This window comes from Mastigoproctus giganteus, chromosome 6 (assembly GCF_048544385.1).
Source record: "Mastigoproctus giganteus isolate SK-2022 chromosome 6, ASM4854438v1, whole genome shotgun sequence".
NCBI classification, from domain to species: Eukaryota; Metazoa; Arthropoda; class Arachnida; order Uropygi; family Thelyphonidae; genus Mastigoproctus; species Mastigoproctus giganteus.
Window position 1 is genome coordinate 141,045,464 of NC_143580.1, and position 25,742 is coordinate 141,071,205.

Here is a 25,742-nt window from a genome sequence, read left to right on the forward strand (position 1 = left end):
GTCATGCCATATCTCGAGTACTGCATACAGATCTTGAGGCCTCATTTTAGGAAGGATGTACAGCTGATAGAACTAGTACAGAGAAGGGCAACGAGATTGGTGAGAGGAACAAAGGGATGATGCTCTTACAAAGAAAGGCTTCTGTAAATTGCAGCATCTGGAGACTAAGCACCTGAGAGATGATCTGATTGAGGTGTTTAAGGCCCTAGATGGATTGAGCATGCCCAATGCTGATGGAATTCTTCCTCTTGCTCAAACTATGCACATGAGGGAGCGTAAATTCAAATTGAGGGGGCATGGTTTTAGAATAGATGTACAGACATTTGCCTTTAGCCAGAAGGTGGTTGATTGCTGGAACAAACTTCCATCTGATGTTGTTGAAGTAGATAGCTTGAATAAATTCAAGGAAGGGCTAGACAGACTGTTAGACGGAATGGATAGGTGAAATGGGAAACTTTTTTTTTTTTGGCTAATGCTGTATAAGCTTAGTTTCTTGCATCATTTGCCACTACTAACACTAAATTTGTCATTTCCATAACTTAAAACTAAATTTTCAGTACCAGTCAAGGCTTTTATATGCTTTTCTGTTATAAAGGCATTTCATATCAAAAATTATTATATACTTAAATTATTTACTTTACTATACTGAAATGTGGTTTCTGTGGGAGCAGATTCATCAGTAGTTAATATCAAATTTATTATCAAGAAGACTGAATTTAAAATATATATTTTTTTATGCTTACCCAGCTCTGTTCAGAAATAACAACGCAATATAAATTTATTATCAAAATTGATAAATGCACGAATAACCACACACAAAAAAAAATCAGCATGTCGTGGGTCATATCTAAAAACAAGCCAATCAAGGGATGCTCACTCTCTAACTATTCAGGAAAATTCAGTTTCATATTTAAACAATATCAAATTATAGTTTAAAATAAACATGAAATAATAATAAACTAAAAAGAGAAAATATTATAACTTCTGTAATCATCAAAACAGTGATAAACATTTACCTTATATTTTCAAGAACTTCTCTTAAGGCTGCAGCATCCATTTTTTCCTATGGAGAAAAATGGAAATGACATTAAGTGCAATAATACCAACAGTACAATGGATATCCCAGAATAACAGAGAGTAAATTTATCAGAGATTTCTGATTAATCCTTCTAGTGGTGGTCTTTATATGCCTTTTCACAAGTGTGCACGCACACACACACAATCCTAGTGTGGCTCTCTGCAGATATATGTATACTGTATATACATTTTTCAAGGTCATTTCATGTAAGTTTCACATAATGAAACAGTTAATGCATGAACTGTCTTAAAATATTACACTATTTGCTTCTGTTTCTTATTTGTAAATATAGTTTCTAATAGATGGCAGCATTAAAATAGTTCTGAAGATCAGATGAGGAAGAGTTAGATATTTTTGTTCAAATTTCTATTACAAAAGCCAAAATTCTCTGGAATTCAGGTCTAGAAGTTGATTAACCTGAACTGAACTGAATGATAATAAATATATACTGGGATACTTAATTCATCAAAAATAGAACTAATCAATAATTTTTTTATTATTTTGATTTTTTACATTAATTTTACTCCAATGCTGTGCCATTAAATCAAATGAACAAATTAATATTTAAAAGAATTTATGTACAAAGTTTTCATTTTTACAAATTTTCAAAATTTCACAAACACATTACACAGCCAGTTCAGCAGGAAACTCGCTATGTCAAGACTACACCCGAGGAATTACTTAACAAGTACAGACCAATGTTGGGAAAAAAGTTTCAGTTAGGATTGATTTTGAAGGTATCTGTAATTAGCATTAGCATTAGTAGAGGCATTTGATGCAAGAAAGCAAGCTTATGCAGCATCAGCCAAAAAAAAAAAAAAAAAAAAAAAAAACCACTTCCACTTCACCCCTCTGTTCGTTCGAAATACCTGTCCAGCTGAGCTTTAAACTTATTTAGGCTATCAACTTCCACGACAAGGGATGGAAGTCTGTTCCACCAACCAACCACCCGCTGGCTAAAGGCAAATTTCCGCACGTCTATCCTACATCTGTCTTTCCTCAATTTGAATTTATGCCCTCTCAGGTGATTATTCTGAGCAAGAGGAAGAATCCCATCAGCATTGAGCATGCTCAAACCATTCAAGGCTTTATATACCTCTATCAGATCACCTCGCTGGTGCCTAGTCTCCAGACACTGTAATTTGCAAAACTTAAGCCTTTCTTTGTAAGAGCACCCCTTTATTCCATTCACCAATCTTGTTGCCTTTCTCTGTACTCGTTCCAGCATCTCTACATCCTTCTAGAAATGAGGCTTCCAGACCTGTATACAGTACTCTAGGTGTGGCCTTATACAAGGGAATAATCACCTCCTTACCCCTGCTAGAAAAATTCCTATATATCATCGAGAATACACCATGAGCTACTCTTGCAGCCCTTCTGCACTGCTCAGAAACCTTCATATCTGCCTGCACAACCACCCCCAGGTCCCTTTCATTCTCTACCACTGTCAGTGTAGTACCACAGAGTTGATACGTTGCTCTGGGGTTGCTGTTTCCCATATGTAGTACCTTATATTTGTCAATGTTAAACTTCATTTGCCACCTCTCAGCCCATCTGCTCAACCTTTCCAGATCCTGTTGCAGTAGCATAGTGTCAGTAGTGTCCTTGACAACCCTGCCAACCTTCGTATCATCTGCAAACTTGGACATTAAGCTTGATATACCATCATCAATATCATTTATAAATACAGAAAACAATAATGGACCCAATACTTAACCCTTATGGACTCCACTAATAACATTAGTCCATGATGAGCAGCGTCCATTGATTACCACTCTCTGTCTTCTCCCCCTCAACCACCCCTTTATCCATAGCAGCAATTTGCCTCCAATGCCACACTGCTCCAATTTGTGCAGCAGTCTTCCAGGTGCAACAGTATCAAAAGCCTTTCTAAGATCCAAGTATATAATATCAAAGTTATTCCGTGCATCCAGTTCTTTTGTGACTGCATCATAGTATCCAATCAAATTGGTCAGGCAAGACTTCCCCTTAACAAAACCATGCTGTGTCTGAGCTATAACTGAAGTCTTGTCTAGATGATCCTGCAGTGCTTCTTTAACCAGTGCCTCCATTAATTTTCCGGGAACAGAAGTTAAACTCACAGGTCTATAATTACTTTATTAATTACTTTATTTATTAATTAATTACTGTGTCAGCCTTTGATCCTCCTTTGTGAATTGGGGTCATATTTGCACATCTCCAGTCTATGGGTACCTCCACTGAGTCCAAGGAATCTCTCATAATTATGGCTAAGGGTTTGATTACTTCCTTTGCTGCCTCCTTTAATATAACTGGATAGATCCCATCCACCCCAGGTGCCTTTCTTGTATTTATCTTCAACAATTTCTCCTCCACTTTACTCTCAGTTATTACAAGATTCTCTAGCTTACTGCCAGAGTTGAATACACCTCTGGCATTCCCCTCGCTGAATAACTCCTCATGTGTGAATGTTGATGCAAAATATTCATTTAGTTTGTTAGCTACCTGAGTAGGATCATCAACAGTTGACCCATCGATATCAAGTGGACCAATCTGATTCATCCCCTTCCTTCTAGAGTTTACATAAGTAAAGAACTCTTTGCTGTTTTTCTTTGCATCCCTTGCCAAAGATTTCTCCTAATCTGCCTTCCCTTGCCTAACCTCCTTTGTAACTTGGTTACAGATCAACTTGTATCTATCATAGGCTTCTGTGTCACGTGTTAATTTGTATGTATCCCATGCATTTTTCTTCTCTGCCATATGTCTCATTAGTTCATCTGACATCCACTTAGGCCTAAACCTTGAACAATATTTCTTAGTTGGTATGTAAAGCCTAGTAGCTTCCAAGATAAGTTCTTTGAATGCTTCCCATTTTGAATTTGCTGTTGGTAACATCATCAGTTGGTCCCACTGTATAGAATTTAAATACTGTCTCAGACCATCGTAGTCGCCTTTACGAAAGCAATAACCCTTCCCTTTACCTTTAATGGTAGTTACCTCTTTGAGTAAATCCCACTTCAGCACACTGTGATTACTGCCACCTAGTGGTACATTTACCTGCAGATTCTTAATGCATGAAGAATCACTACTGATAATCAAACCAAGAGTATTACTCCCTCTAGTTGCCTCCCAAACATGCTGATGTAGAAAACAATCATCCAATAAATCCACAAAAGCCTTGCTAGTGCGTGAGTAACCAGCTCCCAAATTCCAGTCAATATCTGGGAAATTAAAATCCCCCATTATAAGACTCTCTGATTTACTGGCCCACTCTATTTCCCTGTACAATTTCTTATTATACTCATCAGAGTCATTAGGCCTATAGCAGACTCAATTTTGATCTCCCAATGCTTATGTCACACCAAATTGACTCGACACTGCTCTGTCCAGCAATGTCGACTGGCTTCACTTCCTTGGCTTTTATGTATTTCTTAACTAATAGCATAACCCCTCCTCCCTTCCTGTCCTGTCTATCCCTTCTGTAGACATTTTACTCCCCAAATTCCAGTTCTCCATTCCTTATATCTGTGTGACACCACGTCTCTGAAATCCCCACAATATCTGCCTTTGATGTTTTGAGCTAACCCTACCTCTAAAAACTTCTTTGTGTGTGAACATAGAGGCAAAATATTTATATTCCATTTATATTCAATAGACCAATGTGATTCAACCATTTCCTTCTAGTGTTAACATATTCAAAATATTCCTTGCTACTTTTCTTTGAATTTTCAGCCAACTTCTTGTATAATCCCCAAACTTAATTACAGACTAGTTTATACTTACTGTAGGCCTCTGTATCCCTTGTCAATTAATAATCATCCTTCATATTTTTCTTCTCTGCAACTAAGCGTAATGTTTCATCTGACATCTATTTTGGTTTCAACCTTAAAAATTTATTGCTTAGCTAGTATAAAACACTTAGCGGCCTCTCTGAACACTTCCCATTTGGCATTTACACTCTTTAACAACATTAGTTTGTTGAATTGAAAATAGTTTAAAAATGTCAGAGCCCAATCACCTTGGCAAAAACAAAATCCCTTCCCTTTACCATTGACAGAGTTATTTTTTAGAATAAATCTCACATAAATACACTGTGGTCACTGCCACATAAAGTTCTTTTATTTGATCATTCTTATTACATAAATAATCACTGCCGATAACTAGATCAAGAATATTGCCTCTCTAACATGGTGCTGAAAACAGTCATCCAACAAAACAAGAACTGAGGTCTATAGAAAATGCAAGGCTCCAAGTAATAGTTTTCGTACTTGTGCCTAAAGCTACCCACAGACTGAATGTTTATTAGCCTTATTCCTTGATTAAATCTATATGTTATGCAAGGTTTATGTCCTATGTTTTATGAAACAGACTCTTCTATTAATACATCTAGTATATTCCGTATTATTATGAATTTCAGGAAATGGAGTATCCTTTATCACTACTGCAGGTCTGGCTAAATACATGGTTCTCACACTCTTTTTGCATTTATTCAATTTCTACTATTCTCTTTTATCTTATATGCTTCTTTATGTATATTATCACATAATTTTTCAAGATCTGCAAATCTTAAATACAGGTTCTTCTTATCTTTTAATTAAAGTAAAGTAATCTGCAGCATTATCAATCCACTGCAGGATGGAAGCCTCCTCAACAATTCATGTTGAGGGAAATGGACCATAATCTGCCACACTGGTCCAGGGTGGGTTGGCAGAATGACTGTATTTAGCAGTGGGGCTTGAACACCAGTCTAGTCAAAGAGAGTGTGCTACTACACTCATGCTTTTCTATAATTCTTCTTTTCTAAATTTGCAATTCTTGATAAATAACCAATTCAAAGCAAACTGTAATATCGACAGATTAATTTTAGTTAGTTGGGTAGAGTGTTTTTATTTAAAAATGATGAAAAAAATATAATGGAAACCAATGAAAAATTAATGAAAAATTAAAAGAATGAAAAATTAAAAGACTTTTAATGAAAAATTAAAAGATGATATTTCTTTCTAACAGCAGCTGCAATAAAGAAAATCATAATCTACAAGGTAAGTGGACGATCAATGAAAGCACGTAAAACTGAAAAAAATATATATATAGCAATAATCAAACAATAATAGCAATTTTATTTTCTTTATATTCTATATAAAGAAAATAAATTAAATATTTACATCTCTTGCTTGACTCCAAACTTCCATTTCAGCTTGGCAAACATCTAAAGCAGGCAAAGTAAACTTGTAAAATGGTCTCATATTCTTATACACATAGATATGTGCACCAGAAGCAACTGCAATGGCTATAAATGAAATTAATTAAGAAAGTTTTTAATATTACAAAAAATAATTGCACAATGTAAACAAAGATTATTTTATTCGGTATATATATATAGAACAACTCAAATATATTTCAAAAAAGTTTAAATTGTAGGCCCAAGTGTTGGTTTAACTAGGGATATCAGGAAGATACTGAACAATTTATCATTCCTAAATGGATTGGCAACCAAAGAATTAGAGGTAATCTAGGCTCTTTCTGATGTGGTAGCAGTGGTTACCATTAATTTATTAGTCTGTGAATCCTCCCTGAGCTAGCAGTTTTCCAACCCACCTAACACTGCCTCAATAGCATCAGTAAATATTCTTGCACCCTTTCTATTTAAGTGTATCCCATCCCTGTAGAAACAATCTCTCCTGTTAACAAGCAGACCAAAGCACATAAAAATGCTGAGAAAATTTCTACCCCATGAGGCTTGCACAATCTCTCCAAAGCCAAATTGATTGACAACATTCTTATCATATACTCCCTCCTATCATGTCTGGCCAGAATTGCAGGTACTTTCAAATTTAACCCTAACTCGTGATGTTTTTTCAACATTGACCTGTACTTGTTAAGTAAGTCTAGAGATCTTCTACTCTTAATGTCATTAATGCCAATGTGTACAACAACATCACTCTTTGTGCCCCTAAAAGATATCTGCACTACAACGTCATCAACATTTGTCCCTGGCAGACACACCCTGGTCCTATTCCACCTATCCTTTTTGCACTATCTATTTCCCATCTCCCTGACAATAGAGTCACCAACAATAACTAGCTCCTGTGGGACCAGAGCATTCTGCCCTGAAGGTTGCCACTGTGTTGCCTGATGATCAAGTGCAAGCTCTGGCATTGATGTGAGCAGCTGAGAGCTTGATGGGTCCCCCAATTTAAGTCCTTCAAGGGCATCTACCCTGTCCTTCAAGCTCTCATAAAGGTCCATAACAATGCTGAGTTGGTGCCTAACTTCTTCACACTGCTTACATCGAGCCACAGCACTCTTACTATCCTGTGCACATTGCTTTACTGCTCTAGGAATGATTTCCATTTAAATACGGTTTAATTAAATAACAATGAAAATTAATAAGATTAATAAATTTAATTGATTAATTTGCTATACTAAACTTAATTATACAATACTATACTAAGCTAATGCAGTAAAACATATTCCACTATACAGGAACTCCCCAACTTACGTAATACTTGACTTATGCAAAGTCGACTTTACGTAAGTTTTTGCTGGCCAGTGCAAACTTAAAAAAATATGGAAACATATTTTGCAACCTGTACGAACAAATGAAGGTATTGAGAAAATATCGTAATGTGAACCCAATAACACATTGTTTTTTTCAATAATTCCAAGACCTCGGAAGTTGAAATTTTGGCTGTATAACTAATCTATTTATCTCTCTAAAAGGTAATTTTTATAATGGAAATTGCACTACACTTTCATCGTTACCATATGTTCTGTTATAACAATCAATTTTGAACGCCTTTGTGATATTTATCTAAAACACATTTCTGGAGGTTACTACCATAAAACAATAAAAACAATTTGCACTTTCCAGTTTATTGGGCTTTCCTGTTAATGCAATCTATTATAAATGGGTAGTACACTTGATTCTTATTGCATTTGCGATAATACCGATAACTGGAATTCTGTGGGTTTCTACGTTATTATGGTGAAATGATTTCTCCTTCACTGAAATCTTCAATCATAAAAAAAAACAAATTTTCAGAACCTTCTCTTCATTGCTATTTATGTATTACAATGATGAAGGGAAAGGGACAACAGAAAGTGGGCAGTGCTAAGAAAAGAAATATGATTCATTTAGAAATGAAGATGATTAATTAAGAAATATGAAGCAGAACAAAGTTTGTCATCTACTGCATGGAATTAGGTCTCGCTGCGTCGACAGTGAATACTATTTTAAAGGGCAATGCGCATATAAAAGAACATGTCAAAGGATCAACGCACTTAAGATCAACAGTGTTCAGGTGCTATATCAAAGAATGATAAAATTAATAATTAATAATATGCATTAAAATTAATTAATTAATTAATAGGATTTTCAATCCATATTATTAAAAATTAATAATATGGATTGAAAATCAAATTCAGAAGAAAGTGCCCCTGAGACCAACGGCCATTCAAATAAAAGCAAAAAGTATTTATGAAGATATTAAGGATAAGTACAGAAAATCCCAAGCCAAGTTTGTGGCAAGCAACGGGTGGTTTAATAGGTTCAAGCATTGCGCCGTTTTCCAAAACATTAAAGTATGCGGTGAAGTCACCAGTGCCGATTCTGCAGCTGCAGAGAAATTTTGTGATGTGTTGGAAAAAATTATTGATTCAACGCAGCAAATTTTTAACGTTGATGAGACTGCTCTGTATTGGAAAAAATGCTAGATCGGACATACATTGTCAAAGAGGAAAAGACAATGCCAGGTTTCAAAGCTTCAAAAGATAGGGCCACGCTCTTACTTGGGGCTAATGCAGCGGGAGATTACAGATTAATATAACTGCTTGGGTCCTATTCTGGAAAAATCTGTGCATTTAAGGGCATCAATAATGCCACCCTACCCGTGCATTTCCGATCGATCCAGAGATCATGGATAACAATATCTCTCTCTTTGAGGATTGCTTTAAATGTTGCTTCATTTTCGAGGTTGAAAAATACTGTAAAGACAACGATGTGCCTTTCAAGATTAATGCTCCTGGATATCCTATGCATCTAGATGATTTCAATTCGAATGTGAGTCATATTTCTACTGCCAAACATGACATCACTCATCCAAACTGTGGATTAGGGTGTTATTTCGAATTTAAAGGCATACTATTTAAGCACAACATTTGCTCAGGCACTGTCTGCAGTAGACAAAGAGAAAAATTTTACGTTAAGAGACTTTTGGAAATCTTACAATATTTACCACGCCAACTTAAACATTAATAAGGCCTGGGCAGAAATTATTAAAAGTTGTTTAAATGGTGCATGGAAGAAAATATGCCAAGGGCACGTAAAAGGCTTTGAAGGGTTTGAAAAGACAAATCATATGAAGAGGTTACAGATAATATTGTAAAGGTTGCAGAGCTACTTCAGTTGGAGGTTGTTGCCAAACACGTAGAGGAGTTAATAGAGGAAGAAGAGAAGAGAAGGAATTATCTAACAAAGAACTTATTGACTTGCAGGCAACGAGAGTAAAAGAAGAAAATTCTAACAAAGCTCGAGATGAACCAATCCAGGAGCCAAGACGCTTCATCACCAGAGAGATAATGGCAAGGTTCGAGAAAATGGATCCTGACAGCGAACGATTCTTAAAAGTTAACAGAGGGGTGAATGATATGCTTGCTTGCTTGCTACAAAGAAATCTACGATGAAAAGAAAAAAGCCACCATCCAGTCACCCATTAATATGTTCTTTCGTAAGATTGAGCGGCCGACCCCTTCTAAATCTCCACAGCCCTCAACCTCTGCAGCACATACTTATCAGCTGAAGACATCGATTCCAGCAACGATGCTCAAGAAGTAAAACTTATTGACATTATGTCTGTCTCCTATCTTTCTTTGTAATCTAATAATTTTGAAATTTTTTTTAAATTGAACACTTTTGAAATTTTTCCTGCACATGAGATAAAAAGTTCAATAAATACAATAAATAATTCTATTTACATGTTTGTCAAACATTTCTTTTTTGATTCAATCAATTCAGCAAGCACAGTTGCAAGTGCTGCACAAGCATGGGGGAAATTCTGATTTACATAGAGTTCTGCAGAACACGACCCTTATGTTAATCAGGGAGTGGCTGTATATTTTTACGTTATATCTTAGCTATCAAATTCGAGATATACGTTATCAAGTTACACTATACCGTAATGATCACAATGCTAAATTAGTTATTTCCTTAGATAAATACAAAAGATATATGTCCAAAAAGTGATTAAAACCTTCAAAATACTTATTTTTTTACATTTAAAACACTACTATTTTCTATGCTACTGATTACATTCAAGAAAATTAATACTCAAACACCAGCCAAGTAATTAAATATTTAATAAAATAAAATAAAGTAAGACGATACAGTAAACTGGACTATTACAATAAGTACTAAAAGAAATAAAATCGGTTAAAACAATTAAAAATTAACAATGCTAAAATCGTTAAAATAAGTTAAAATACCGGAAATCCAAAGCTTTCGGAGACAGCTGTCTCCTTTCTCAAGTGTACTGTTGCTACAATGACACATCCTTAAGTAATAGACCCATGGCACTCATGTGACTCACCAGGAACATCGTCAGTATTCTCTATTGGTGCACCGGAAACGGAAGTGACCCAGGAGATCATTGCGTCTGAGACAATCGCCTCAAAGAGGGGGGTGTAATCGCACACCCCTATCCCTGTTAATAGTATGACAGGATGAACCAATTCGCAAGCTCTCGAGCCACTTGCATTCCCAGAACCCATGCGCACAGTCAGTAATGACCGCATCCTCAGGGGAGATTCGATGCTGCTTCTCCCAAAAATGTTCTGCCACAGCAGACCTAGCATAGTTCGCAGTCTTAATGGCAGTCAAATGTTCTCCCCAGACAGTCTTTTAGACGTTGCCCTGTCTCCCCCACATAACAATCCTCACAATCTGGGCACTTAATCTCATAAATTACACTACTGGTGGAATCCCGGGTTACGGGGTCTTTAACCTGAGACACCACTGTGTGCAACCTTTGCCCCGGAAGCTGCACACAGTGGGTTTTAAATTTAAAATAAATTGTACTACCCTGACACACCCCTTAGAGTTATTTAAGCTCACTTCCCTGGCATTTGCTACCTGCTCATTTGAAACGCTTTTGCCTTCAGAACATCTTCCTACAATGTTCTGTTGCAATAACAAACAAATACTCTTGAGGTACATGCAAGAGCTAATTTGACCAATACTATCAGATAAACATGTATCTATATTATCTTTGTCCCCTCACACTAGCAGTTTCCCTGAAACTTTAAGGTATCCTCAATAACACCGGCAAAAACTTTTTCACCACTTTTGTTTAAAGGTATCCTGTCTACAAAACAGATTCCTTCTACCTACAAGTGCAGGCCAAGCTGATAGAAATTTTTCCCCAAAAGCCTTGCAGAGTCCTTCAGATCTTAAGTTAATTCACAAGGCTTTCAGCATATAATCCCTCCTATCGTACCTGGGCAGAATTGCAGACACACAGATGTTGTGACCTAACTCGTGACATTTCTTCAGCATGGTCTAACAAATCATCAGATCGTGTATGCATAATGTCATAAGTTTCCACGTGAATAATAATATTCTCTTTTCCCCACTTAAAATCTGACAGTCTGTTGGTGACATCATTAATAGTTGCTTCTGGCAGACATACCCTGGTTCTAGTCCACTTATCCTTATTATAAAAAATATTTCCTATTTCCCTGACAATGGAGTCTCCCAACAGAACTAAGTCCTTTTGAACCAGAGTAATTTACACTTGGTAGGGTGCTGGAGTCTTGAGTCCCTGACGAGCTCCCAGTTACATTATTCTTGAGAGCAAGCACCTGTTTTTTCAGTGACTCAAATTGTTCTAGAAATGCAACAAATTGTAACTTAAGGTCGGTGCACTCCTTACAATGGTGACAAAGAAAATAATCTCCAAGTGAGCTAGGATAATTAACTAGGTCAACCTTGAAATACATGCCACAGGTTCTGCAAAAGATAAAATCATGACTCAGCTGGAAATCACCATAGGCTATTACCATATGAGTCATGTTACCCTCTGATGAAGTGTTCAAGGCAGATCTTGAAATTTACTAATTATTAATAAAACAAACTTTCAAAAAATTATATTTATAATATAAAAAAATAAATCCAACTATTACGGGGAAAAAAACTTATTAAAATAAACTTTACAATATACTAAAAAAACCTTTGAAATCCTGCTCACTTTACTAATCCTGCTTTCATCCCCTCTTATCTATGCTTCTTTAATGTTCCTATGAAGAGCTGTAATAGGCACGTCTGCTCACCACGAATGCCAACAATAGAATGTATACTTCCATATACACCAATGCTAGGACTACAGTAAATAAATTTGATGAATTTGAAGTGCTGGTTAAGACATCCAAGGCAGATATTGTTCGGATATCAGAGACATAGGGCCACTCAGATATAAGGGATGCACAATTGGAATTTGGGTAGTACAATGTGTACAGAAAGGATAGACAGGATAGGAAGGGAGGAGGGGGTTATGCTATTAGTTAAGAAACACATAAAATCCAAGGAAGTGAAACCAGTCGACATCGCTGGACAGTGCAGTGTCAAGTCAGTATGGTGTGACATAAGCACTGGGAGATCAAAATTAAGAGTAGGGATATGTTATAGGCCTAATGATTCTTTTGAGTACAATAAACAATTATACACAGAAATAGAGTGGGCAGTATATCAGAGTGTCTTATAACGGAGGATTTTAACTTCCCAGATATAGACTGGAACTTGTGAGTTGGTCACTCGCACTAGCAAAGCTTTTGTGGATTTATTGGATGATTGTTTTCTACAGCAATTTGTTAGAGAGGCAACAAGAGGGAGTAACACTCTTGATCTGATTATCAGCAGTGATTATTCATGCATTAAGAAGTTACAGATAAAGGGACCACTAAGTGGCAGTGATCACAGTGTACTGATGTGGGATCTACTTAAAGATGTAACTACCATCAGGGGTAAAGGGAAAGGTTTTTCTTTCATAAAGGCGACTACGGTAGTCACATTTTTTAGTTTCTATGCAGTGGGACAAACTGATGATGTTACCAAACAACAGCAAATTCTAAATGGGAAGCAGTCAAGATTCAAGGATGTAATTTTGAAAGTTACTAGATTTTTTTTTGTTCCAACTAAGAAATACTGTTCAAGGTTGAGGTACAAATGGATGTCAGAGGAACTAATGAGACTTGTGGCAGAGAAGAAAAATGCATGAGATGAGCATAAATTGTCAGACGACACAGAAGCCTATGGTAGACACAACCTAGTCTGTAATCAAGTAACGAAGGAGGTTAGGCAAGCGAAGGCAGATTAAATCTTTGACAAAGGATGCAAAGAAAAACAGAAAAGACTTCTTGACTTATTATATAAACTCTAAAAGGAAGGAGATGAATCAGATTGGTCCACTTGATATCAATGGTTTTACTGTAGATGATCATTCTCAGATAACTGCCGAACTAAATGAGTATCTTGCATCTATATTCACACATGAGCAGTTATTCAAGGAGGAGAGGGTCAGATGTTTATCACACTCTAACAGGGGATTAAATTATTTTGCAATAACTGAGATTAAAGTGGAGGAGAAATTATTGAAGTTAAACATAAGAAAGGCACCTGGGGTAGATGGGATCTATCAAGTTATATTAAAGGAGGAGGCAAAGGAAGTAAGCAAACCCTTAGCCCTAATTATGAGAGCATCCTTGAACTTGGGGGAAGTCCCCATGGACTGGAGATGTGGAAATGTATCTCCAATTCAAAAAGGGGGATTAGAGGGTGACACGAGTAATTACAGACCTGTTAGTTTGACTTCTGGTCCAGGGAAAATAATGGAGTCACTGGTTAAAGAAGCACTGCAAGATCATCTAGCCAAGACAGCAATAATAATTCAGACACAGCAGCAGCAGCAGTGTGGGTTTGTCAAGGGGAAGTCTTGTCTGACCAATTTGATTGGATACTATGATGTGGTCACGAAGGAACCGGATGCAAACAATAATTTTGATATCATATATTTGGTTTGTTTGTTTGTTATTTAGGAGCATTAGCAACTAAGGCCAAATTGCGCCAGGGATATGCGGTGGTCATTCCCCGAACCTTTCCGCATCCTCCGTATTTGGTGGTCATTCCCCGAACCTTTCCGCATCCTCCGTATTTGGTGGTCATGGGCTCGAACCCCAGTCTAATCAAGAAGCGTGTGCTATGCACTGCTGCTCCTGCCCACCTGGCTACGGAGGTGCCGTCAGATATTTGGATTTCAGGAAAGCTATTGATACTGTTGCACAGGGAAGACTACTGTACAAATTGGAGTAGTATGGCATTAAGGGAAAGTTGCTACAATGGATAAAAGGATGGTTGAATGGGAGAAGACAGAGAGTGGTAATGAATGGACACTGCTCTTCTGTTTTGTATATTTATCAATGGTATTGATAAAGATATATCAAGCTTAATGTCAAAGTTTTCAGATGATACAGGTTAATAACAGATTAATGTTATTAACAAGGTTGCCAGGCTTGTTAATAACAGTAATGACAGTATGCTGCTGCAACAGGATCTGGAAAAGTTGGGTAGATGGCCTGAGAAGTGGCAACTGAAGTTTAACATTGATGACTGCAAAGTAATGTATATGGGTAGCTGTAACCCCAAAGAAATGTACCAATTATATGGTGCTACACTCAGGGTAGTGGAGAAGGAAAGAGACCTGGGGGGGTAACTGTGTAGTCAGATATGAAATTTTCTGAACAGTGCACCCAGGCTGCCAGAGTAGGTCATGGGGTCTTGTCAATGATATACAAGAATTTTGTGAGCAGGGATAAGGAGGTGATTATCCCCTTGTATAAGGCAATGGTCAGGTCACACCTTGAGTACTGCATACAAGTCTGGAAGTCTCATTTTAATAAGGATGTAGAGTTGCTACAACGAGTACAGAGAAGGGCAACAAGACTGGTGAAGGGATGCCAAGGGTGCTTTTACGAAGAAAGGCTTAAGTTCTGCAAATTGCAACTTCTGGAGACTAGGCACTTGTGAGGTCATCTGATTGAGGTTTAGCATTAGCATTAGTAGAGGCATATGATGCAAGAAAGCAAGCTTATTCAGCATCAGCCAAAAAAAAAAAAAAAAAAAACCTACTCCCATTTCACCCCTCCGTTCGTTCGAAATACCTGTCCAGTTGAGCCTTAAATTTGTTTAGGCTATCAACTTCAACAACAAGTGATGGAAGTCGGTTCCACCAACCAACCATCCGCTGGCCAAAGGCAAATTTCCGCACATCTATCCGACATCCGTCCTTCCTCAATTTGAATTTATGCCCTCTGAGGCGATTATTCTGAGCAAGATGAAGAATCCCATTGGCATTGAGCATGCTCAAACCATTCAAAGCCTTATACACCTCTATCAGATCACCTCGCCGGTGCCTAGTCTCCAGACTCTGTAATTTGCAAAACTTAAGCCTTTCTTCGTAAGAGCAACCCTTTGTTCCATTCACTAATCTTGTTGCCCTTCTCTGTACCCGTTCCAGCAGCTCTACATCCTTCTTGAAATGAGGCCTCCAGACCTGTATACAGTACTCAAGATGTGGCCTAACCATTGCCTTATACAAGGGAATAATCACCTCCTTGTCCCTGCTAGAAAAATTCCTGTATATCATTGACAAGACACCATGAGCTACTCTTGCAGCTCGTCTGCACTGCTCAGAGAACTTCATATCTGCCTGCACAATTACCCACAGGTCCTTTTCATTCTCCACCACTGTCAGTATAGTACCGCAGAGTTGATACATTGCTCTGGGGTTACTGTTTCCCATATGTAGTACTTTACATTTGTCAATGTTAAACTTCATTTGCCACCTCTCAGCCCATCTGTTCAACCTTTCCAGATCCTGTTGCAGCAGAATAGCGTCAGTAGTGTCCTTAACAACCCTGCCAACCTTTGTATCATCTGCAAACTTGGACATTAAACTTGATATCCCATCATCAATATCATTCATAAACACCGAAAACAACAACGGACCCAACACTGAACCCTGAGGAACTCCACTAATAACATTAGTCCACGTTGAGCAGTGTCCATTGATTACCACTCTCTGTCTTCTGCCACTCAACCATCCCCTTATCCATAGCAGCAATTTGCCTCCAATGCCACACTGCTCCAATTTGTGCAGCAGTCTTCCATGTGCAACAGTATCAAAAGCCTTTCTAAGATCCAAATATATAATATCAAAGTTATTCCCTGCATCCAGTTCTTTTGTGACTACATCATAGTATCCAATCAAATTGGTCAGGCAAGACCTGCCCTTAACAAAACCATGCTGCGTCTGAGCTATAACTGAATTCTTGTCTAGATGATCCTGCAGTGCTTCTTTAACCAGTGCCTCCATTAACTTACCTGGAACAGAAGTTAAACTAACAGGTCTATAATTACTTGTTTCAGCCTTTGATCCTCCTTTGTGAATTGGGGTTACATTTGCACATCTCCAGTCTATGGGTACCTCCCCTGAGTCCAAAAAAGCTCTCATAATTATGGCTAGGGGTTTGCTTACTTCCTTTGCTGCCTCCTTTAATATAACTGGATAGAGGTTATAAGGGCTTGAATCCATCAATGCTGATGGAATTCTTCCTCTTGCTCAGACTACAAACCTGAGAGGACATAGATTCAAACTGAAGAAAGACAGTTATAGAATAGGTGCGCAGAAGTTTGCCTTTTGCCAGTGGATAGTTGATTACTGGAACAAACTTCCATCTGTTGTTGTGGAAGTTGACAGCTTAAATAAATGGAGGCAGAACTAGACAAACATTTGGAATGAATAGATCAGTGAAATGGAAAGGATTTTTTTTTTAATTTGGTTAATGCTGTATAAGCTTTTTTTTTTTCATGTGACTCTACTAATGCTAATGATAACATTCTCCTTCAGGATCATAAATTGGAACAACACCAAACTGGAGGAGATTATGTGATTTACCAGGATAATGATGACCAAGAGCCAACACCATCTGAAGTTGGCCATCGAGAGATTGACCAAAGCTCATACAGGAGGAGGGATAGAATTGACTGTCCTCATTGAACAGGAGTAGAAGGCAATTAAGAACCTACACAATTATTTCCAGGAAAACAGTGTCAATCTACCAAGCCATAAGATAGACAAATGGCACACAACCTGAACAAGGAGACCACACTGACACAGACAGAAGAAATAAAGACAAATATGGGCAAAGAAGATACTCCATGCAGACACTACAGTGACCTCCATCAAGACTACCTAGATAAGATCACTTCCAATGCTTAGCTCATGAGTGGAAGGCTCTTCCATGAGATCAAAGGATTTACAAGTAATCAACACTAGAAACTACAGAAAATACATTGCTAAGTACCCCGGAATAACAGATGACACATGTCAACAATGCCATCTGGCCCCAGAAACAATAAAGCACATCACAGCAGGATGTAGATTGATCACCCAGACAGATTATAATCACACATCAGAAGCTAGTGCAAAAATACCAGCTGATCAAAGTAAGTTTACCATATTACAAGTAAGAGCCTCAAGCTGTACTAGAGACCTCTACTCACAGACTATACTGGGACCATGCCATAATGACAGACAAGAAGATTCCACACAACAGACCAGACATAACACTCATTAAAAAGAAGGAAATGGCTACCTACCTGATCGACACTGGAGGGAATTGAAGCAAATCACCAAAAAGTAATACATTCAAACCTCCAAATAACTCATTAGAATTTTTAAGTTACTTCAATCTATTTGTGTCAATACTATGTCATATCTATTTGTGTCAATATTTTGTATGAAACCATACCATCTATGATAATGAATTTAACTGAGTTCTATCTTGTTTTCAGTTTCCAAGAAACTCACCAAACAAGGCAGCAAAACCTGCAGATCTGTTAACTTTTTCAATTGGCAACTTTAAGAGGGAATGGAGCATCTGACCATTGACTAACAAAGTTGTGACTCCTGTAAGTGCAGCAACCTTATCAAATATGGCATCTGAATTAGAGTAGAGGTAACTTCATTGCACCATTTCTCTGATCAATTTCAAAGTAAATGTTTTACCTGTTCCAGCTCTGCCTGTAATAAAGGGTCTAAGAGGTTCTTGGTTTTCATTTTCTCTCTCATCTCTTATATGAGCAGATATCTATTTAATAACTCTTTTTGACCAAATTGGTATTTTCTTAACATTTTTATATGCTTCATCATCCATTCTTACATTATATGCCTGGTTTTTCTGTGACCTCAAAGTGTTTGACAAGTAAATCTATCTCATCATCATCTTCCATTATAATATTCAAATAGTTAATGGCATTAGTTAAAGCATTGTCTAATTCTACTATGCCAACAAACAAACTATTTCTTTTAAGAATATCTTTCTTGGCTTCAAATGATTCAAAACCATCTTGATATATTTTCATTGTCAAATGGATAGAAGAGAATTAAGAAGTTATAAAACTCATCTAGCTGAGAGTACTAGATTTCTTATAAAAGCTACACAAGGTCTTTTCCTCATTCTCGTCTCATTATCAATTATCTATATAGTCCCATTATTTCTCCTGACATCAATGTCATTAATATCTTCATAAACATCTCCATTACCATCATGGTCATATACTGCAGTATTATGCTTTTTATATACAGGCTCAAACACATAGCAAACTCACAGCGAATCATATGATCTAAATAAGGTGAACGCATCATGTAACAATTAATCATTTACCTGTAGAAATCAACTAAATGCTTTAGCTATAGCTAATGTTTGAATTGATCAAGTGAAGTGAACAGAATTAAGAATTGTGATTAAGAAATTAGCATTAGCATTAGTAGAGGCATTTGATGCAAGAAAGCAAGCTTATGCAGCATCAGCCAAAAAAAAAAAAAAAAAAAACCACTTCCACTTCACCCCTCTGTTCGTTCAAAATACCTGTCCAGCTGAGCCTTAAACTTATTTAGGCTATCAACTTCCACGACAAGGGATGGAAGTCTGTTCCACCAACCAACCACCCGCTGGCCAAAGGCAAATTTCCGCATGTCTATTCAGAATAATCACCTGAGAGGGCAAATTTATGCCCTCTCAGGTGATTATTCTGAGCGAGAGGAAGAATCCCATCAGCATTGAGCATGCTCAAACCATTCAAGGCTTCATACACCTCTATCAGATCACCTCGCTGGTGCCTAGTCTCCAGACACTGTAATTTGCAAAACTTAAGCCTTTCTTCGTAAGAGCACCCCTTTGTTCCATTCACTAATCTTGTTGCCCTTGTCTGTACTCGTTCCAGCAGCTCTACATCCTTCTTGAAATGAGGCCTCAAGACCTGTATACAGTACTTTAGGTGTGGCCTGACCATTGCCTTATACAAGGGAATAATCACCTCCTTATCTATGCTAGAAAAATTCCTATATATCATTGACAATACACCATGAGCTACTCTTGCAGCCCGTCTGCACTGCTCAGAAACCTTCATATCTGCCTGCACAACCACCCCCAGGTCCCTTTCATTCTCTACCACTGTCAGTGTAGTACCACAGAGTTGATACGTTGTTGATAATATTAGCAACATTCTCTTTCTCAACACCGGAAATCCTCATGGAGTTAAAGCTTTGTTGCATGTTATTTACAACAGCTTTAATGCCAGATTTCCTGGTGGAGCATCTATTTATATCATCACTGGATTTACAGGTGGAATTGTTATAATTACTGCCACATGTATCTCGGTAAATGGCTGGACTGGCATCTGGCTGAACATCTGATCACTCGCCTGGGATAGATGCTTGATAATTACAAATTATTGCTTTGAAGTAATCATTTTGCAATGTTCATGAAAATCGGGTAAATAGACATACGAATTTTTTCTTGTTGTTGGTAAAGTGCCTCTTTATAAAAATAAATTTTTTAATATTTTAACAATTTTTTACTTTGCCTTTTAGGTATTTTTTAAAATATTTCACTGTTCTACACAAAAAAACATTAATTAATTTATTTATTTATTAAATTAATAATAACAGAACAAAGCACAAAACACTGCAAAACAGTAACCCAAAATGTTGCAAAAACATTGCATAAAAATGTTGCCTACATATGCAGTCAATTTGATAGTATATTACAGAGCTATGGTGCTCAATATGTTCTACAGTGGTATCAATAATTGTAGAAGAATAATCAGTTTCTCAAATGCCTTTTTTTTTTTTTTATGTAAACCCCAAACACGAGAGGTGTTAGAACCTATAGTACTTAGTACCGTGCTTGGGTTGGAGGTTGAGAAGATGAAAGAAGATATTTGTTAACATTGGACTTAAACTTCTGTAGACTAATTTTCAGGAAATACATATGAAGGAAGGTTGTTCCAGAAAACGGCAGTTGAATGGATAAACGAAGGAAGATGAAAAGTTGGTTCTGTGAGTTTGAAGTTGGACAGTAAATGGATGTTGGCTGGTGGCGGCACGTGTTCAGACTGTTTTGAAAGAGAGAGCAGGAATTATAGAAGCTAATTCAGAAGAACAGTGCCCATGGAAGTATCTGTAGAAGAGGAATGCAGCAGAAACAGTACGTCTATGAGACAGAGAGTGCAGAGACTCTGTTAGAGATGAGTCATTAATTAACCTAACCGCCCTCTTCTGAATGGAATCAAGAAGCCTGAGAGAGGTTTTGGGGACACCACCCCAGATGCGGGAACAATATTCCATGGCAGGGCGGATTTGCGATTTATACAGAGTGAGCAGCTGTTTGGAAGAAAAGTAACGCCGAGAGCGAAAGAGAAAACGAAGTTTTCTCTTTCATCATTTTGCCTAGAAATTGGAGTGTCACTAAAGATAAGCATAGGAGCAGAAGAATCCTTTTTGCGAGATATAAGACAAGACTGAGTTTTAGAAGGGTTGAAATCAACTAAGTTGTCTTTGCCCCACTGGAGAATTACCTGAAGATCGGCATTTAGGGAATTGGTAGCAGATTTTAGAGAAGTTGAAGCTGATTGAGCAGGACAAGGTTTCTCAAAATGGAAAGTGGAATGCAATGTGCTATCATCGGCAAAACTATGGATAGGATTTCCAGTCAATGGAAGAAGGTCCTTAATATACAAAAGAAAAAGAGTGGGGGAAGGAACTGAACCTTGGGGGGACACCGGCATTAGTGGAGAAGTTAGAAGACAGAGAGCCATCTACCATCACACTCAGTGAGCAATCAGAGAGAAAACTGGATAACCAATTACTAAAAACAGTTGGCAAACCATAAGATAGAAGCTTGTTTAGAAGACTTTTATGCCAAACACGATCAAAAGCCTTTGAGATGTCAAGTGCAACTACTTGTGTTTCACCGAACCTTTCCATTGAGTTAGTCCATAAATGGGTAACATAAGCCAGAATATCACCACTGGATCGACACTGACGGAATCCATACTGGCGATCGTTGATCAGACCGAAGGTTTCTAGGTAGTTTAAGAGTTGGCGGTTAATTGATTTCTCCATTACTTTAGAAAGAGTAGAAGTAATTGCAATGGGACGATAATTGGATGGGAGGGATTTGTCACCCTTTTTAGGAATATAAATATTCAATGATGGAATCTGCTTTAGACTCAGAAATACAGATATTAACCAGCAGATTCTTAAACAGGGGTTACCCCCTTGCTATAATAAACCGAATTGGGATACAACCTAAGTATAGGATACAAAACACTACACCAACCAACAACAGTAACATCAAAAAATACTTTATTTTCTGTCCCATACGCTGAACAGTGGCACAAACAGCTTAACAGGTTCTTTAACGATACCAAATTTAAGATTGTGGCCAGACCAATACCGAAATTACAAGCTCAGTCCTTTCCTCTTTTGCAACACAAATAAACGACGGTATACATTTCTTGTAGTGATTGCAACTCGTCTTACCAAGGTTCCATGCGATTTCCTCTGTGTAAAACAGCACATGTCCTCGGTTCGTGCATCTCATGCAGCAGCATCAGAATTTGTCCTCCATGTCATTAACAAAAAACATACATTTTAATTTAACAAGGCCAAAATACTTATAGTGTCCAACGTAATTATATGAGACTATTAATTACAGAAACCGTAAAATTAAATTACACGAGAATTCTATTAATGTGTGTCATCCATAACCTAATCTCTGATTCTTGGTCTTTTGTGTGCATGTATGATTTAGTTAATTTTTGAATTGTGTTCAATTCATTTTTTACTGTAGGGAGTAGGAAGTTAACACTAATATGTAATTCATTTTGCATTAATCTTTCATTCATTTTAATTTCTGGAGAGTATCATACAGAAGTATTCTACATATCATATTGAGGTAAATTTCTAATTCTTCTACAAATATGTAGTCAAGTAGATATTAAAAAAGAGGAGGACAGTATGATACAAAATGTGAAAAGGATGCAAAATCATGAATCATTTAGGTGACAGGGTGTATGCTAATAATAATGTATTCATCTGAAGAACTTGATATGAAAAATACAAACAACTAGAACATTAATATTGGAACACTAGTATTTAGTAACAAAAATGTTGTTGATAAATATTATTGTTAAATTAAATTAAGTTTTTTAAAAAAGTAAAAAACCACAACAGATATCAACTACACTATTCAGAACTAAGTTTTTTAAAGAATTTTGCTAAACGTTGTAAGAAAGAGAAAAACTGTAAATTTATTAATTTAATACATACTATTATACACTGTATACTTTACACATACCACTCTACTGAATTCTGTTTAATAAAAAACTTTTAAAATTAATCTGTATGCATGTAATTTTTATTGTAATTGCTGTGCATAATAAATACTGGAGAGTAATAAAAATCCAGTCACCAATACAAAAAAGCAAGAAAAGTTTGTTTTCTAGAGAGTTCTATTATCCAAAGCAGTCTCGATCCTACTCATATTAGATAATTGAGGTTACAGCATATTTGTAATTGGAAGGGAGTAGGAAGTTAACACTAATATCTATGCCTTATGTATTTACAGCTGAAGCTCTTTATAGTGACCCTCTTTTTAATTCCAGCATGTTATAACAACCTATGCAGTAGGTTCCAGTTGCTTTCCCATGACTTCTATTTTACATTCATCGTAACGACCTTGAAAGATGAACAAATTCTTATAACGATCCAAAAATTTTCCCTACTTTAATTTGCTTTTTTTTTACTTTTTTTATTACAGTATTTGCATTTCAAAATGAAAGTTATGTTGTTTGTTATTTGGTTTTTAGGAGCTTTAGCAACTAAGGCCATATTGCTCTGAGGATATGCAGTGGTCATTCCCTGACCTTTCTGCATCCTCTCTATTTGGTGGTCATGGGCTCGAACCCCGGTCTAATCGTGTGCTACACACTGCTGCTCCTGCCCACCTGGCTATGGAGGCACCGACAAAATGAAAGAACAGTAATTTACTGAAGCAATGAATTGAAAGTCACTGGCAATTTCTCACACTCGTTGGCATAACAGAATTAACTTCAAATAGGCATTCATTTCATTATAGTATGTACAGAATGTAAGTATATTGATATTAGTAAAGTTACTTATGAAACAGGTAGCTCGGTCAAATGTAGACAAAATTAAGAGTATATGATCTTAAAAAATTACCAGAAAATTTTAAAAATTAAAATATTGTAAAATTTTACAATCTGTAGATAATGGCGTGCATTCTAAAACTGACACTGCTAAACAGTCCAACATTCCTAAGGGTACAATGTTCACTAATCTGAAAAATCAAAAAAAAAAAAAAAAAAGTTTGAAAGCTTATAGAAGATCAGAGCACGAAAGGCTAAGTATCTGTATCTTGAAAAGGCACTCTTGGAATGGCTAATGATGATGATGTGTGCAAAGAACATTATAGTAGATGGAAATCTTTTAAAAACTGAGGCTGACTCATTTGCACATTGGATGAAAACTAAATATTTTGAGTAATCTGATGGAACAGTTCCAGAAATCTAAGAGTTGTCGTGGGTTGTCTTTCAAAAGTGTTTGAAATCTTTGTATCTTCAGTCTTTCACTTCCACTGCTACAGTGAAAGTAAAAGATACTCTCACTGCAGCAATTGAGATACAAAGGAATGAAAGGAGAATCATTTAAAAAATGTTTTGCTGACAATATACCAGAATGATACCTTCAATACTGATGAAACTGGGCTTTTTTCTAAGTTGCTACTGGATATAATGCTTACATATGAAATATGGAAATATGGTGGCAGAAAAACAGTGGATTACCATTCTCCTTGGGGCAATGTCTGCACAAAGATGTTTCTTCTCTTAATCATTGGAAAAGCCCATAAGCCCAATGCTTTAAAGGTTTGAAGGCATTGTTGACTATATATTGAAACCAAAAGAACTGGATATCATCAAAAAATCTATGAAGAATGGATCAGAGACTGAGATCACAAGGTGAGCACAGAGAATAGAAAAATTCTGCTGTTTGTAGATAAATGCACCCTTCACTACCAAATGAATGGCCTGTGTGAAATCATCGTTGAGTATCTGCCAGCAAATATGACAGCAGTTTTCATCCAATTGATCAAGGTGTAATCTAGTCTTTAGGCAGAACTATTGAAGAACACCAATAAAGAAAATTATGCTATCTTAAAAGCAAAATTAACATGTGCAGGTAATATATTTATGAATGAGGAATGAGGCTGACAAAAAAAAATAATAATAATCGCCAACTGCTTTAAACTGATGGATTTAGTACCTTGATTGATACAATGAATGAAGCTTCATATGAGTCTTCTTAATCACAAAGAACAATCCAATAATAGTGAAGAAATTTTTGAGAGTGCATCATTGCCTCAACTTAGAGGGAAATGTTCTGAAGACTACACTGAAGTTGACGTGGACATTGCATAGTTCAGAATATACACAAATGAAGAGGAACTCACTGAAGACATAATGAAACCTGACATCTGTAGTGGTGAAGAAAATGAACTTATTGTGGTTGAGAAAAGTGGTTCATTGAAGGAAATTCATCAAGGATTAGAACATTGTTACCTTGTTGTTTTCTCAAGTGCAGCCTAATTTCAACAGTGAATTAACTGCCATCACATGCCTACATAATTCTCTTTTAAAGTATACCCTGCCACTGAAACATTGAATTTTGACAAATGATTTTAAAGTCTGAAACTAATCCCTCCTCTACAGTTAAGCCTTGATATATATGTAAATAAACACAGTGCATATACACCATATACAGTAATTACTGTACATACATAATTTTTAAATTAACCTTGCCATACCACATAACCAAATGCAAAAATTCTTCAAATGGGATTCTTCCTCTTGCTCAGAATAATCGCCTGAGAGGGCATAAATTCAAATTGAGGAAAGACGGTTGTAGGATAGATGTGCGGAAGTTTGCCTTTAGCCAGCAGGTGGTTGATTGCTGGAACAAACTTCCATCTGTCGTTGTAGAAGTTGATAGCTTAAATAGATTCAAGGCAGACATTGACAAACATTTGGAGCGAGTGGATGGGTGAAAGTTTGTTTGTTTTTTTTTTTTTTTTTTGGCTGATGCTATATAAGCTTGCTTTCTTGCATCATCTGCCTTTGCTAATGCTAAATGCTAAAAATGTACAATCTTCATTTTCTTGTTTAATACTGTAGCACACATATTCCAAATTAGATCATATTATATTGTACAGTAAA

At 36.7% G+C, this 25,742-nt stretch overlaps 1 protein-coding gene across 1 annotated transcript in view; it reads right to left on the reverse strand.

Annotated features, from left to right (window-relative positions):
- BBS1 (Bardet-Biedl syndrome 1) overlaps positions 1 to 25,742 on the reverse strand; it is a 235,284-nt gene that overhangs the window by 180,911 nt on the left and 28,631 nt on the right. The window contains exons 4-5 of the mRNA XM_090375359.1: positions 6,220 to 6,344; positions 1,017 to 1,063 (exon numbers count right to left, since the gene is read on the reverse strand). Coding sequence (XP_090231485.1) covers positions 1,017 to 1,063; positions 6,220 to 6,344 — 172 coding nt within the window. The remainder of the gene's footprint in view (positions 1 to 1,016; positions 1,064 to 6,219; positions 6,345 to 25,742) is intronic.